The 17,430-nt window shown below is 44.3% G+C and overlaps 2 protein-coding genes across 22 annotated transcripts in view; both read right to left on the reverse strand.

Moving 5' to 3' along the window:
- The window catches only part of rreb1a (ras responsive element binding protein 1a), a 79,765-nt gene extending 66,836 nt beyond the window's left edge, over window positions 1–12,929 (reverse strand). For both annotated transcript variants that reach the window (XM_040126971.1, XM_040126970.1), the window contains exon 1: window positions 12,776–12,929. In XM_040126971.1, coding sequence (XP_039982905.1) covers window positions 12,776–12,815 — 40 coding nt within the window. In that variant the 5' untranslated portion in view covers window positions 12,816–12,929. The remainder of the gene's footprint in view (window positions 1–12,775) is intronic.
- The window catches only part of LOC120789870 (NACHT, LRR and PYD domains-containing protein 12-like), a 1,168,582-nt gene that overhangs the window by 169,402 nt on the left and 981,750 nt on the right, over window positions 1–17,430 (reverse strand). The window lies entirely within an intron of this gene.

A 17,430-nucleotide genomic window follows, 5' to 3' on the forward strand; every position in this document is an offset into this window, starting at 1 on the left:
TAAACTGTGTGTGTGTGTGTGTGTGTGTGTGTCCTACTTTAGTGCCGTTTCATCCCACGTCTCACATTACACTCATCCTCTTCTTGTCTCTCCGTCGGGACTCAGCGATCGGAAATTGTCCTCAACTGTCTAGCGGGTCTCTACAGTTGGTACACAAACCGCGCACCTCAACAGACGGCGTGCGACTGCGGCGCGTCGCACGAATCAGGACAGAGCGGGGTGTCCGCATCTACCGGTTGCTCCGACGATTCGACCTGCAGATTATCCCCGATCGATCGATTCCTCCATAAAATGCCAGGAGACGGCATAAGAAGAAAAAGCATCCAATCCTCACTGGAAAGTGACTGAAAATGATGATTCATTCACCAGAACATCTGCAATGAATTCTCTGTCCACGGGCGATTGACACAAAACACGAAGCACAGCCGAGGCTGAGGGGAATCGGACAAGTTAAACTTTTGACCTGATGGTGGCGCTACGTTAAACGTCGGGAGGATTCCTCCTCTGGGGACCACGAAATGTCTGCACAAAACTTCACCGCAATCCAGCCGCAAGGAGCCCGCCACAATCACCCAAAGCCCAAGATGATGTATCCCAACAGCTTGTTTTTATTTTTTTCCAACCAGCAGTAAAAAACCCAGACGTGACAACGTAAAGCATCAAACACTACACATTCTTTTCGTTATCGATCAGCCTGCAGATCATTTTCTTGATTAAATCGATTACTCGTGTAGTCTATGAAATGTCCTAAAGTCGCGAGAAAGACCCTCTACGCCCAGTCCAAAACTCAAAGATGGAAGGTTCGTTAACTGTGACCGTGAAAAGAGATTTTCCTTTGATCGACTGATCGACCTTCCGGGGAACGTTGAGGGACGGACCCGTTGCAGGGAGAAAGAAGATTGTATACATGTTCCGATCTTTTTCAGTGATAAATGAAGGGGGGTGTTCTTTTAGAGCATCCTGACGGGAGGGTAGTGAGAGAAACGACATTCAAAATGAGGAGGCACACGTAACTTCAAATACTCACATCACTCCTCGGTTTATTTTTAACAGCTGAGCGCAAACATCAAAAACAGGACTGAAACTGAATTTCCTTATAAAAGCACTTCCAAAGATCCCATTTCTCGTTATGTAACCAGGACCTATCTGCTCTTTGCCTCCTCCGTGACGAGTGATCCACCTGTGACTCACCTCCACACCTTCAGACGCAGCGAGCCGTCTGCCGGCGAAACCGTCAGAAACCCTGCGTCACTGCCAGCTCAGCTTTACGAGACGGTTTCCTCCAAGCCCGGCAGCTCACGCCGACCACTGCTACAGAAAACGGGGGTTTGAATTGTCCTGGGGGAGGAGGAGGAGGATTCACCCTGAGAAAACACTGACTCTGTTTTTTTGGGGTTTTTAAAAAAAAAAAAAATCAAGGCAGAGATTGTGTCTCTCTTTCTTTTGCAGTATTTTGAGGTACTTGTACTTTGAGAATTTCCATTTTCTGCGACTTTATACTTTTACTACATTTCAAAAGGGGCAAATATTGTACTTACTTACTTTGCAGATTCTGATGACGCTTAAACACTTTAGATGGGTTGGTTTAAAAAATAAATTCACGTAGGACTGAGCTGATACAAAGATATATAGATTTCTGCATCGTAAAAACAAAACAAAAACTAATTTATCACTAAAAAAAAAAAAAATGCAGCAAACGGTGTAATTTTGGTTTCACTTTCACACCAGGAGCCTCCAGCAGACTAAATGCAGAGCTGCCCATTTATTGAACAGACTGGTTTTTACTGACAAGTAACTTTGGATTCAAACAAATCTGCGGGTTTTCGGCTCCATTTTCATTCAAAAGTAGAAAAATAAAAAAGCTGAATTTACTCAGAGTCATCCTCGGCCCCCTTCCATCTCTCCAAACACTCCTGTATGGTTCATCGAAGGAACCGTTTCTCTCTCTCTCAGCTCTGACATTCATTCGGATCCTAAAGTTACTTCCGTTTACCGTTTCTGATCATGACTGAAGAGTCACATGAAAATCTCAGGGCTTCATCTGCTTTTACGACAGAAAGACGTTCGTGTGTGGAGGGAATCTGACTCCTGTAGCTCACGTTATACGAAGACCTGCCCAAAGTTGTGAGAAAAATTAAAAATTAAAACAACAAAAACAATCAGAGAACACAAGAACTGTGCGTCTCGGATTGAAGGAAATATTAACATTAAAACTAATTCTGTCCTCTTCAGAGGGTCTTTAGATCAAATGTGGATCTTCAGGTCTCTGTGTAGATTGGGGGGGGGCCTGATGGGCCATTTGGTCCAGACAGAGGTGTAATGATTTGACTCCCACCCATCCCCCACTCCTCATCCTCCTCCACACCTCTCCGTCACAGACGAACCCCCCCCCCAACCCAACCCAGATCAGAAACAACAAGCTGCACCCCCCCCCCGATGAAGCCTGTGAGGCTGAAACTGGTTTTAAACCATCAATGTGCCAGACTTCACAGAGGCCGTTACTGTATGAGCTAAGTTTCACGGCTGCCGATCATCATCATGTCCTCCTAAAAAAACAACACAAAACAGTGTGGACCAAAAACACAGGTCCCCGCGGCCTAGAGTCCCGTCCCGTCTTCGAGTGTCCTGTCTCGATCCATCGGCACTCCGAAAGCAAAACACGCTCTAGACAAAAGCAGCTAATCAATCCAGGCGCGCTCGACTCGCGCTTCAAAGTTTCAGATCTCAGGTTCGATCACTTAAACCGTGCTTTAGGCTTTAAAATGCACCACTAAATGCTTCAAAGTCTAAAACGTCACATTTTAACGCTTAAATCATCATGTTTTACAGTCGTTTCATCACCGCTCACTCACACTGGGACCGAGAGACATTTCAGTTCCATGCTCGGCTCTGCATATGCAGGGGGGGGGGCTTCTTTAATTCACACTGGTGAATTAAATGTTATGGGAGCGTGTCACGGCCCCGAGCAAACAGAGGAGCGCCTGCAGAAAAGTGACCAATTCTTATCTTTATGATGCCAACATGTAAAAGTTTTCACAGATTAAAGATCCTGTTACTGAAGTCAACTTTTACCCCAAACGCCCTGCAGCCCCCCCCTCCACACCTTTCTGAGCTGTATGTTAACCCCTCCTCCTCCTCCTCCTCCTCCCCCCGTCGGTCGGGGGATGGAACATAATCTTATCTAAAAAAGGCGGGTCTATAAATAGAGGCCGGGCAGAGAAAGAGAGGGAGACCAGGAGAGAGGGAAAGAGAGGTAGTAACGTTGACTATCTGTGGAGCTGACGGTGTGTGTGTGTGTGTGTGTGTGTGTGTCCTGGTGTTGCCTAAAGCCCTTGGCAGGACGTCACCGGTGCACAAACACACTGACAATGTCGCCCGTCTTGTTGCGCGTGCTAATCTGACGTCGAGTCACGCCGCTGCCGCTCGCGCTCCGATTGGCTCGGGCGCGTTCACGAGACCGAGGCCAAGAAGGAAGTGCAGCGACCCGCTCGCTCTCTGTCAGCAACAGCGCTGTTTGGTTTTTTTCTGTAACTCTCTAACAACTCTCACAGCTGAATAATCTGACGATAATTGTCTCGATGAATGGATTTAACATTTAGTCTGGAAAAAAAGTGAAAGTTTCTGAGACATTTTATCTCAGCAAAGTGAAAAGGTGACGTCTCTAAGTGTCTTACTTTGTCCGACCAACAGCCCAAAAAAGCCTCAGATATCCAGCTCCCAGAGAAAAGCAGCTAATCGTCACCTCTGAGAAGATGAGTTGATTATCAAAACAGCTGCCGATCGACTTCAGGTCTAATTTTAAATCGCTGCAAGTCCGTAGCACCTTTTACAAAAAAAAAAAAAACACAAGTTTGTGAGCTCTACAGACACTAAAATGAATATTATGCTGTTAAAAATAGTGGATTAGTCGATCAACTGATTACTGAACAACTGAGAAACAAGTAGTCGTTGTTTAAGTCAGTTTTCTTAAGATAAACGTCTCAAATATTCTTCACTTTTCTCCGATTTATTTGATGGTAAACTTCTATCTTTGGTTTTTGGACTGTTGGTCAAACAAAACAAGAAGTCTGAAGATCTTAGGGTTGTTTTTTTTTTTTTACTATTTTCTGATATTTTACACAATTAATTCATCAGTTCATTGAAAAAAATATGTGACAATGCGTCGTTAGATGCAGCCCTCTCTCTGGTGTCCCAGTTGCTGCTTGGACAAAAGACGGCTATCTGAGCACGTTGACTTTTCCAACTTGTGACGGGACTTTATAAGCTGGAGGACGCATTCTGAGGAAGGAGACACTGAGATCACACTGTTGTGCAAAAATCCAAGCAGGAATACATGCTTTATCATCTTAGACAGGCCTCCGCTTCATCTGAAAACACTTACAATCATCAAAGATGATTCGCCACATGGTTATGTGTGATAAAATCTAACCAAAAAAAAAAAGTAGGATGAAGTTGCCTTGAAAGACACAAGAGCAGCAACTATTTATCTGTGCCACAGACGACGATGCTACAATGAAGGCCAGCGGAGGAAACGCGCACTACCCTGACATATACACTGACGGACTGCACTTGAATTTAATTTAAAAATTTAAAAAACCTTTTCAGCTCACACAGGAAGAAAGGACAAAGACAAGACAAAAACAAGGGTCGTCAGGTACTATCTGAAGTCGTCTGTTAACTAGTTGACTATTACAGCTCGTCACAGTGGGAATCAATCAAAGGGTGTGTGTGCGTGTGTGTGTGTGCGCGCTAAACGGAGGTTAATGTGTCTCAGAGGGAGAACGAGAGCTTTTAATTAGCTTCTTCACTTTGGTCCCTGTGGACACAAACGTCCCACTGAGACTCCCCATTGACTCAGACACTCATTCATTCATATGGTTCTCACACACACACACACACACACACACACACACACACACACACACACAGCTCCACATTACCCTGTAATTATCAAATACTGTTAATAAACCAGAGCAAATTCAGTTTTCCTCTGATTTCAATCATTAAATTCATTTTTTAGGAAAAACTTTGAATCAATTCTTTGACTATATTCGTGTATTTTCTTTTGTTTTGTCTGTTTGTTTGTTGTGTTTCAGTTTGTATCTTGTTCATATTCATACTTCATATTTAACTGCACTAACGGAGCATCAATAAAAACACATACTGCTAAAACTTTACATCCATACATGAAACAATCTGTGATAAATAAAATTGCAAAATAATTTTCAGTATTTCCTTGAGGTAAGGTTGACAGACTATACGTTTTTTTTTATATGGATATTTTTTACATATAAAGCTTTAATTAATTTTTTAAGTGTTTTATGCATTTATATCACTCAAAATGGCATATTCGCATTTGTATACCGAAATTAATACATTTGGCAAATAAAAGGATTTGATCCAAATATTACAAATGTGTAAATTAATTTCCAGTATTTCATAGAACTGGGGCAGATATACTGTAAAAAAATATATTTTATTATAATAATATTTTTATTATAAGATATATATTTGTAATTTTTATTGTAGATTATATATATTTTGTTATAAATAAAATTACATTTAAATTTTTATTGTAAATAATCCTAATCTAGGTTAATAATTCAAATAATTAAAACAAATAATTTAAAACAAAAATAAAAACATTCTCTAAAAAATATAATTTTGCCAAAAACATAATTTGTTACTGATATATTTGGCCGATAAAATATTGTTTTTTTATTTTCCAAAAATACAAATCATTTCCTCCTAAAATGAAGGGCGTTTAATTTCACGAGCTGCGCTGAACTAAAATTTAAACAAAAATACTAAATGATTATGCTATATTAAAAATAAATAGAGAGATGTCATGTTTTCCCAAAAAAAAAAAAAACTAAAAAAAAAAAAAAAAAGATCAGATATTTCTTCCTTCTCTGTGAAAATCTGATGTTTTGGAGAATACAGAAACTGACGGGAGCTTCACTGATGATTGATTTGTTAATTACTGACATAAATAAAGAGCCACGCTGGGCCCAGTCCCGACTAAACAGAGACAATCCGAGTGGTAAAGTGTTTTCTCTCCTACATGAGCAGAACAGATGCGCGACAGCTGAGCTCGTCTAAAGAGCCTCATCTGAGAGTCACTGACGGTCTGTGAATGGTGGAGACGCCAGTCGGTTGGTTTTCGACTTATCACCTGCACAGAGGCAAAAACAAGCATCCCTCCTTCATGCTGCATCATGCCTTTACATGACTGTAACTGCAGGCTGTGTGTGTGTGTGTGTGATTTCATTCCCCACAAAACAGCACTCACAATGGAGGATGCCCCGTCACACAAGGCGCTCTTTGTGTGCAAGTGTGTCTTTCAGTCTGTGTGTGTGCGTGTGTGATTTCATTCCCCACAAAACAGCACTCACAATGGAGGATGCCCCGTTACACAAGGCGCTCTGTGTCTGCAAGTGTGTCTTTCAGTCTGTGTGTGTGTGTGTGTATATATATATAATATATATTATATATATATATATTTTATACATTATACATACATACATATACATAAGGGGGTGTGAGCGTTTTAAAATGTCCACCACCACAGAAGAAGGAGGAAGAAGAAGAAAAGCTCTGCCAGCAACACAGCTGCCCACTTTTGCTGCGTCTCCGTCTCCTAGAAATCACACTGATATAAAACGAAACTGATCCACGACGCTGCTCAGGTCGCGTCTTCTATCAACAACTTGTGGAAATGTTTTTAATTTATTTATCTGACACGTCGCAAACACGTTGACACTGAACGCGTCGTTAAACTGGTTTTATGGTTCTGTTTGGACTCTCGCGGCACCTGGTTCAGGTTCGGGAAAGAGCCTGATCAGGTTTAATGCAGAAAAAGTTCACAGTGACTTCAGACACAACCTGTTTACACACACACACACACACACACACACACACTGAACCAAATCCACTAATTTTCTAAACTTTAACCCTGTTGTCTTTGTTGCCTGATCCACCGACGGAACTGAACTTCGGACATCCACCATCCACATCACCAGGATCAAATAATCCTTGTGATGATATTTTAAGCCGAAATACCAAACATTCATCATTTCCAGCTTCTCAAAAAGGAGCAAAGTAAACTGAATATCTGTGGGTTTTGAACTGTTGGCTAAACAAAACAACACATCTGAAAATGGTTCCTCACGGGCATTTCCACTGTTGTCTGACATTTTATGCAAGTAGTCTTTCGTTGCAGCCCTTAGTGAATAAAGTGCCATTTTCCTCTTTTCATGACTAATTAATTTGCTGATTATTTTCTTGCTTAATCAACCGGATTATGAAACATCAGAAAACAGTGTAAAAAAAAAAAAAAAAACACCCGTTACAAAATTTCACTGAAGTCACTGAATGTCCTGTTTTGTCCGACAAACAGTCGAAAACCCCCTCTCGATTTACTATAGTGTTAAAGTGGCGAAAAGCAGCTAATTGATTAAACAGCTGATTGTCAAACAACTACATTCACTCCATTTTGTGACTGAAAGGGAAACATGGAGGGTCCCACACACACACACACACACACACACACTGAAAGCATCCTCTCCACGGACAGCAACACTTTGATGTTTTGATTAATACCCCCGCCCTCACTGCCACACACACACACACACACACACACACCCAGCATGCATCTCCATTTGAAAACGCCGCTTCTGCTCCACGAGAGGAGGAGGAGTCGGAGAAGGGCAGAGTGGAAGGACGAGTTAAAGTTCCCCCACAGCAAGAAGTGCATGTCGGAGAGAGAGAGAGAGAGAGAGAGATGAGCGCCTGTCGCCGAGGGCCCGGCTCGGCCTCAGTGTTGAATTTCGTAATGGAATGCTAACTGCTCATCCGGATCTCTCCTCCTCCACCCGACAGAGGAGGAGGAGGAGGAGGAGGAGAGGAGGACCAAAGACAGCAGGAATACATGCTTTATCATCTTAGACAGGCCTCCGCTTCATCTGAAAACACTTACAATCATCAAAGATGATTCGCCACATGGTTATGTGTGATAAAATCTAACCAAAAAAAAAAAAGTAGGCTGAAGTTGCCTTAACCTCTCCACCAAGGCTTTAACATGCAACCAATGTTTAACAGGAACACTGTCAGGACACTGAACTTATTGTACGGCCACATAAAAGTACTGTACAGCGAGTTAAAGCCACCGCACACTCGTCCATGTAGGTAGGCTAGCAGTAGCAGTTCAAGACGCCTTTAAGTTGGACAAAATCGTTGTAAGTTCATTGTTGTGGCCAACAGATGCACTGAAGTCACTATGGGACTACTGTAAGGATTTTACATCGACACCACGGGAGGTAAAACCAGCAAAAAACTCAGCAAAAGTACTAGAAACACATTACTGAGTAGCACAAATGCACTGTGGATCCCAATATGAGTGTTGAAGCATGACTACTATAGGTTCAAATACATTTAAAGTAGCCATGAAGTCGCTACAGGGGGCGTCACAAACACCTCTAAATCCCTATTGAATTACAACAAGTACAATAAAGCATGATGAAGTCACAGTAAACCTGTTATTTGGTGTTAGGAGCACACAAAAAGTTCTTTGGAGCGCCAGAGAAGTTAAAGATAACCTGAAGTACGGGTAAGATAAAGTCACAAAAAACTCACTATCGAGTGCCACAAACACAGCAAATCTCCTGTCCAAATACCATATGAGCTGCAGATACCATAAGGCGGGATAAAGTCACCGTTACGCACATTAAATACTTTTTAAATCTCTATAGAAGTATCATAGGAGCACCGTAGTATTTGAGGTTACCACAATGTGACTCAAAATCACAACAAGGTTCCCAGAATGCACTAAAATCTCAGTCTGGACATTAAAAAAAAGACTTAAGATGCTCGGAAAGTTGCACCAGGAGCCCTCTCAGGGCACTGGACTAATAAAAAGTACCATAAAGTATGATAGAGGGGCTGCACACTCTCCACTGAGCAATACACATTCACTGTATTTCCCTGTAGAGACGATGTTGAAACTCTAGAGCAGTTGGCAAGGCCATAAAGTACAATAAAGTCAATAAAAAAGTCACTGTTGTGCAAAACAGATTCACTGGAGTCACGGCAGGAGTCCTTAGTAACACCACGCATATACATAAGGAATTATCATCATCATCATCATCATCATCATCGTAGGGATAGCAGAGGAATTAAACAGATAATAAAACAGTCACATGACACCAGAAATTGAATAGTGCAAGCACGTATCAAGTTTTCAGGAATACCAAGGGAGTTAAAGAGTCACTACAGTACAGTGAGGTCACAATAAATTCACCACAGGGTGCTGCAAACACACCACATGGGTTGCATATGATATAAATGAGGATAAATTCACAAGATATTCACCGTAAAAACGGAGCAAACAGACTTCACAGCTCTATAGGGGTGTTACAGAAGCGACATAAGGTACCGTTACGTGGGGCCACGCAATTTACACGAAGTCGTGTTTAATTAACCAAAAATACACTTTCAGTCCCGACACATGGATTCTGGAGGGGTTAGAGACATGACTACTGAATAACAATAAGCCTAAGCTAGGCCATAAAGCATGCTAAATGTGCTAGATATTCACATTTACTGACATGAACGCACTCTCAAATCCCCACACGTGCATTCTGCGGGGGTTAGAGATGTCATAAAGTCGGATAAAGTTACTCCAAACTCACTGGCGATTTACCACAGATGCACCAAACGTACCTGTTTTAATCCTAAACAACAGCAAGCGGCGTAAAAAAACTGCCCCAGAGCACGATAAATCTGCAATGCGACTTACATTTAACTACCATTAAAACACTTTAGATCCCTGCAGCTAGTATAAAGCCAATGTCAAGTACCACGAAAGAGCAAAGACTGCCGTAAAAAGATGCTGAGTTCGGTATAAACTCAAACTAAACCGTCGCATAGACACACTTCAGATCCCTACGAATGGATGAAGTAGGAATTAATAGTCACTACAGAAATACCCAAAGAGCACAAACCGCCACAAAGCAAACTGTAGAAAGACAAGGTACCATAAAGTTTGATAAAGTTCCTATAAACTCATCATGGCTCACTAGAGAGAGTGAAAAGTGCCATAGAGGGTGCTAGCTTTGGTCTAAATTCACACTTAACTGTCGTACATGCTCTTTAAATCCCTGCGTTTGGATTGTGCAGGAATTAAAAGTTGCTTTAAACTCACTATCGATTGGTAGGGAGAGTAAAAACTGGAGCAGGAGCTGCTGGATTTGGTCTAAATTCACATTAAAAAAAACCCACCACATCCACACTCCTCAAATCCCCGCACACGGGGAACCCGGGGGGTCGGAGACACCGTGAAGTTGGGTAAAGTTACTGTAAAAACTCACTGTTGATTACAACAGTCGCACCGAAACTCTGAAATATGCACAAACTCGTGTGCGTTTCTCCTCAGTAGAAAGTCGAGTTGGAGCTCCACGGCGGGGAGGTGGAGAGAGGCAGAGAGACACAGGGGCAACGCGGTGGGGAGAGGGAGAGGGAGAGGGAGAGAAAATCCCTAGCAACCATTATCTCACCAGTTCAGCCCTGAGACAGAGGCGAGAGAGCCCATCAGCTCATCTCTTCTCCCGGCGAGTCGAACGCCCAGAGCCGGCCCCGTCCGTCAATCATTGACCCCGATCACTGATAAGGGAGTCTCTTTGACACAGTAAAAACCACATTAGATTAAACCGCCACGGTCAGCATCCTCCTCCGTGTACCGACACGGAGAAAAAAAAAAAAAAAAAGAAAGAAAGAAAGAAAGAAGGAAAAAAAGAACCGACGACGAGGCTAACGGCTACGCTAGCCGCTAAAAAAAAAAAAGTTGACAAAGTCGACGGCTCGAGGCCGCGGGGGGATCAAAGTGTCAATAAATCGCGAGTTAACGTTTAAAATGGAAGTTAAAGCCGCGGATGATGTCGAAAGACAGAAAAGAGAGACCGAGGAGGAGGAGGTGGAGGTGGAGGAGTGTTGGGGGGGGGGGGGGTGGATGCAACAGGCGTCACGTCGATGCTGCTGCTGCCGCTGCCTGCGCGTAACCGGAGACGGTGGAAAAGTCGCCGAAACGCGGCGAAAAAGTCGCCCGGCGGCCGCGGAAACCCCGCACGCGTCGAGCAACTCGGCGACGCACGCCGCGCCGGTGCGGTTCATAAATGACCGACGGTCGGTTTCTCGTTAAATATGTCTGGGCAAGGTCAACGGCGGCGACGGCGTCGAGCTGGCCGCCGTTGGCCCGGACGCGACCGGAAACGCGGAGGGTTGCCCCTTCGCAGTAAAAGTAGCGTTGCCCCACGACGTTCGGAGGTTTGGATGAAGAGAAAAACTTCCTAAAGCACGTTGTTTGGGGACTTATACAGACCTATATTAACGTCCTCGCATAGGTATATAATTACACTAATATACAATAAATAAAAATCTGAGTTTTTCATGTGTGTCAGGAGTGTACCGATGCTCTCAGTCGATTAATCAATTACCCCACTGACAGATAATCCATTTTCATCCGTTTTGATAAACGACTGATTATCTGGGACTTCTTGTGAAATTTGAACTGAACATCGTTGGGTTTTTTGGGGGGGACTGTTGCTTAAACAGAACAAGCAATGTGAACACATCGCCAGTTAGTTTGAAATTATGGAAAACAGACTTTATTTCCTCACATTTTATAGACAAGGGCATCAATACATTGACGATCCACTGTGTTTTCGTCTCGTCTATAAAATGTAGGAAATGAAGTGAACGACATTTCCCGGAGCCACAGGGGACGTCTCCAGACCCCATCACATCACGTCTCATGTATGACCCGGGACTGGAAACAGCAAATGTGCTGTAAATCCGACTCCAATGATTCTTTGATCGTGGAAACAGTTGCGGGTTATTTTTCTGCTGATCGGCTTCATTGTCTCTACTCTGGCTGCCCCTGCCTCGATAAACCGACAGATGAGCTGAGCATCAAACCTCGAGGGACTCAAAACTCTCCGCATCATGCAGCATCACTTCTGTATTTTTCTCGAAAAAAAAAAAACAAACCACAGCCTTCAGACAGGATCTGAGCCGAGGCATCCGACAGAGTCGCTCGACTCAGCGGAACCGGGCCGCCCCGAAGTCGACATGTCAGCCCTGCTTAACGTCTCCCTTCTCGGCGTGCGTCAACAGGTGGTTTTACTTTGAAAGCACGGGCAGGAAGCGGCGGCGCTGGTTGCCGTCAACTTGCCGGTGGTGTCTGGTAACTTTACACATGTCCACCAACAGCCAGGCTCGGACCAAAGTGCATCCGAGATATGGATGCTCGAGTCCGGCGGCGAGCAGACTTTGAACCCCCTCCTGCCACCCTCCCCGCGGGGCGAAAACCGCCGAACAACAGCCCCGAAACGCGCACACGGGGGGTAAAGTTGCCCCGAAAGTCGAAAAAAACAAGTTGTTTGCGATGATTAGCTGAGGCAGGGTGAATGAGGAAGAGACCCGGGTTTGAATTCCACCGCTTGGATGCACATCAAACTAGGAAGCAACACGGAGAGGAGAGGAAAAAAAAAAGCCCGATTATCCCTCCCCGACCGTGTCCACATCTCAGCTTCAACTTTACTTTCACAGCCACAACAAGTCCAAACTTCGCCTCCCTCCCCCTCCGCACCCACCTCCCCCAGAACCGAGCCACAGCTCCAACGCCGACCGAAGCGAGCGTACCGAGCCAGAAAAGCACCAGAACACAGCGATGGAGAAGGTTGAAGGGGGGGGGGAGGAAAAAAAAAAGAAGCAGACTTACGCTTGACTTTGTTGGGGTTGGGCTGCTTGCGCCGAGACATCGTGGCGAGGAGGATGATGGTGGTGGTGGTAGTGGTGGTGGTGGTGGGGGCGATGATGATGATGATGATGATGATGATGAACGGCGGTGATGGTGGATGATAAAGGGGGATGAAGAAAAAAAAAAAAGAAGGGAGAGAGAGGCTGCAAACTCGCTCCGGAGAGGAGAGGAATCAAAATGGCGTTTCCGAAGGGATGTGCAAACTTGGACAAACTTTACTCCGGCTTCTCCTCCTCCTCCCTCCTCCTCCCCTCCCCTCCCCACCCCTCCCCTCCCTCCTCCTCCTCCTCCTCCTGCTGCTCTACTGCTTCTCTCTTCCTCCCTTCTCTCTCCTCTCCCGGAGGAAAGACAGGGGGGGGGAAGAAGAAGAAGAAGATCGAGGAAAGGAGTCGTCGAGGGGAAAATGTTTGGTTTTTAAAGTTGTTTTTATCGTACTCCCCCCCCCCCGGACTATCCGCCCCCCCTCCTCGCTCTCTCTCTCTCTCTCTCTCTCTCTCTCTCTCTCTCGGTGTCTCTCTCCCTCTAAACCTGATAAGTAAAGCTCATCACGTGTTGTCTCTCCAGTCTCCAGGGGGACATGGCCACCAAGCATCTCTCCCCCCCGCCGCCCCCCCCCCCTCTCTCTCTCTCTCTCTACGCACGCGGTAAGGTAGACGTTACGGCGTTACTTCTCCCGGTAACGACCCGTCGAGCACGTCGGCCACCGCGATGGGGGCAGGAAACTAATCCCGCCTGTTGATCATCTTGAAGCCCGGCGCAGTCGCATTTCCACGGGAGCGCCATTAGTTACGCGCTTTTGATCCCCGGTTTCTCTTTGATTGGTGTTTTTGTTTTGTTTTTTTTACACCATTTTGAGCCACAGATCTCCGGATTAGAGATTAAATCGCGCTTAACGCGACTTTTAACCCACTTTAACCCTGAAACTTTATTTATGCACAACTTTAACTCCCCTCCATCACTGCTCTCCACGAAAACTCACTCGCTTTCCTTCCTCCCGTTTCATACATTTACTGGAACACGCTCCACACGTTAGTTTAATCAATCGCACTTGGTTTAAAAGATATTTAAAAAAAAAAAAAAAAAACATCCGCGCTGTTGGGCTTCCTCTCTCTCTCTCTCTCTCTCTCTCTCTCTCTCTCTCTTCCACACACGCACGCACGCACGCACGCACACACCGCAGGCTAGCGGCGGCCGCCGCACCTATCGCGAGGCTTGAGGGGCAGAGGGCAGAAGCGAGGGGGGAAGCGGGCAGATCTCGCGGGGCTTTGAGAGAGAACGGGGATGTCAAACCGTCAGTCTCTGGGCAGGGGCGACTGCTTGCTGTGGGTGGTGTTAGACCAAAATACATCCGAGGTCCCCCCCCCCCAGGACAACGACAAAAAAAAAAAAGATAGTTTTACGTCTAAATGTCTTAGATTAACACAGGCTCTATTTTGACATGTGACACATGTAACGTGTTTCCATCCACATCTACCTGTTATAAAACCCACTTTTCAGTTATATCTTTGACATGTATGGGGGGGGGGGGTACAGGAATTCCTTCATTTGATGTATTAAGTTCTTTGAAGGAAGCCTCGTTTACAGGTTTTTGTTTTTTTTAAAAATCCCATCACATTTAAAATGGTAAAAAAGTCAAGTAATTCCTTTATTTCTAAATGTCCCACGTTAATGAAGTTTCTGTTTCGACATCAGAACTTCCTCACACATAAAAAGGAATTAATCAGTGTTTGCTTCCACATCTACCTGTAAATAAAACCGTTCTTTACTAAGTGTTCTTTTGAAAAACTAATGTAATTCCTTTATTAGATTTATTAAAGCCTTAAAGGAAGCGTTGTAAATAAGTATAAAACTCTTAATAGTAAACCGCCAAAGTAAAGTAAAGTAGTTCCTTCTTAAAGGTGCTATTTCTTTGTTTTCTCTGCCGCTGAACGTGGTTTCTTGCCGGTAGCGGGCGGTGGTGGTGGTGGTGGTGGTGGTGGTGGTTGTGGGTTCTGGATGGTGGTGGTTCGCCAGGAGCTTCAGCCATCGCTGCGTTTACACTGCGAGAGGTTATCGGACGTCCTCTGAGCAGAGCTACGTCTTCGGGGCAGACCGGACGCTGCAGGGACGAGACGGACCGGGGCTAGCTAGGGTTAGCATGCTAAACTTCAGTAGAAGAAAAGAAGTGACAGAAACAACAGTTAACACGGGAGTTACTCTCCACCGCTGGAGACAGATCTTGGTCATTGACGGAAGGAAGTTTGATGCTGAACTAATACTGTTTCTTCTGGACTGGTAAGTAAACAGCTGTTAATGCTAACGCTGGCCGTGTAGCGATAGCAAAAACATACATATAGCACCTTTAACAGTACAGTAATCCGAACTTAGAATCTTAAAAAAGTGAAGTACAAGTAAAATTAATCCATTTTAAAAGTAAAGTAATTCCATTTTAACATGGTAAAAGTAAAGTTAAAATGTAAAGTAACTCCATCTTAGAATCTGTAAGGTAAAAGTATAATAAATTCTTCTTAAAATGTTACAAGTACAGCAAACAGTAACGTACTTAAGTCACAAGTAAAGTATTTTAAACCATAAAGGTCAGGTAAAAAGTAAAATAATTCCTTCTTAAACCATCAAAGTAAAGTAAAAGGGAAAGTAATTCCTGCGTTATGTAAACAGAAACCTTCGACTTTGACGTAAAAAGTAAAGTTACAAGTAAAAGATGCTTGAAAACTCAGGGGCTTGCTCTGAATAACTCGACACTTGTTGATCTGCAGCCTTCCACAGCAATGCAGCAGTGATGAGGATGTGGTGTGTGTGTGTGTGTGTGTGTGTGTGTGTGTGTGCGTGTGTTTGAGTGTGTTTGAATGTGTGTTTGTGATCAAAACAAGGGCAGCGACAGCAGCAGCAGCAGCAGCAGCTCCGTGTCCGTGCTCCCTGCTCTCAGGTCAGACTAAACTCCAGTCACTGAAGCTGGAAACTAAATTTAAACCCTCTCCCACTTTCATTGTTAAATTTAGTGTGAGCGGCTCGACTTCTCGCTCACTGCATGTCGAGTTCCTCTCCCACATTCCTGCCGGCCCTCCATCTCCAGATACAGACCCCTCCTCCCCATCCTCCTCCCCCCTCCCCCTCCCCCTCCTCCTCCTCCCATCGTCCCCTGCTGGAGAGAGGAGCACACAGGCATCTCTCCTCCCATCACACCCCTCCTCCTCCCCTGCAGGCGGCTGCAGCAGAGCAGGAAGAGTCTCTCCGTCTGTCTCGGGCTGGTTCGGCCTGTTGCTGATGAAGGAGGGGAGGCGGAGGAGGGGGCCTGATGGGAGGATCTGGGTGTTACCAGCAGTTCGGTTGGTGGGTAAATACGTCCAAAACGTGAGTTCAGTTTTGTTTAGGAGGCTCTTTATGTCCTGCAAGCTGATAGGTATAATTCAGCATTTTGAGAAATACACTTACTCCACAGCACAACTTTGACAAACTTCACTACTTCTACTCCGCCACATTTCAGAGGGAAATACTGTACTTTTTACCACCCTAGAAATATCTCACAGCTATAGTTAGTAGTTACTATACAAAGTAGTACGGTATAGTATAGTACATGCACATTTTTGTTTGTCCGATTGTTGGACAAAGCAAGCATTGTGAAGGTGTCACTCTGGGTAACTGCGATAGGCATTTCTCACATTGTGTTTTTACCTGAAATCTTAAGAGAAAAGTCAAAAGTAAAGTAATTCCATCGTAACATCTTAAAAGTATAGTAAATGGTAAAGTAATTCCATCTTAAAATCCTAGAATAAAGCAAAACGTAAAGTAATTCTATCTTAAAATCTTAAAATTCAAGAGTAAAGTGATTGCATCTTAAGCTCTTTAAAGAGTAGTTAGAAAAGTAAAAGATTACAGTAATTCCATCAAAAAAATCTTAAAAGTAAAGTAAAAGAGAAGGTAATTCCATCTTAACAACTTAAAATTACAGTGAAACATTTGTCTTTACACAGAGTCGGGCTAAAGAGCCAGATGTTTCCCTCAGGAGCTGGTGGAGACCAAAACCAGAGCTAAAAGAAGAGGAAGTACTGGACTTAGATTCATCAGGTGACACAAGCAAGACTGCAAAATAATCGTTACCGTAGGCAACTATACTCAACGAGCACTTTATTAGCAACACCAGTACAACTGCTCATCCATGCAGTTATCCAGTCAGCCAATCATGTGGCAGCAGTGCAGTGCATAACATCCTGCAGATCCAGGTCAGGAGCTTCAGTTAATGTTCACATCAACCATCGGAATGGGGAGAAAATGATTGTTGGTGCCAGACGGACTGGTTTGGAGTATTTCTGAAACTGCTGATCTCCTGGGATTTTCACAGACAACGGTCTCAAGAGTTTTTAATCAGAACGGAGCCAGAAACAAAAATACATCCAGTGAGCAGCAGTTCAGTGACAGAAACAACTTGTTGATGAGAGAGGTCAGAGGAGAACGTCCAGACTGGTTGGAGCTGACAGAAAAGCTACGGTAACTCAGATAACCACTGTTTACAGCTGTGGTGAGCAGAGCAGCTTCTCAGGATGAACAAAACGTCCAACCTTGAGATGGATGGGCTACAACAGCAGAAGACCATGTCTGGTTCCAGCCTGGTCAGCCAA

Source organism: Xiphias gladius, chromosome 5, assembly GCF_016859285.1.
Source record: "Xiphias gladius isolate SHS-SW01 ecotype Sanya breed wild chromosome 5, ASM1685928v1, whole genome shotgun sequence".
Lineage (NCBI taxonomy): Eukaryota > Metazoa > Chordata > Actinopteri > Istiophoriformes > Xiphiidae > Xiphias > Xiphias gladius.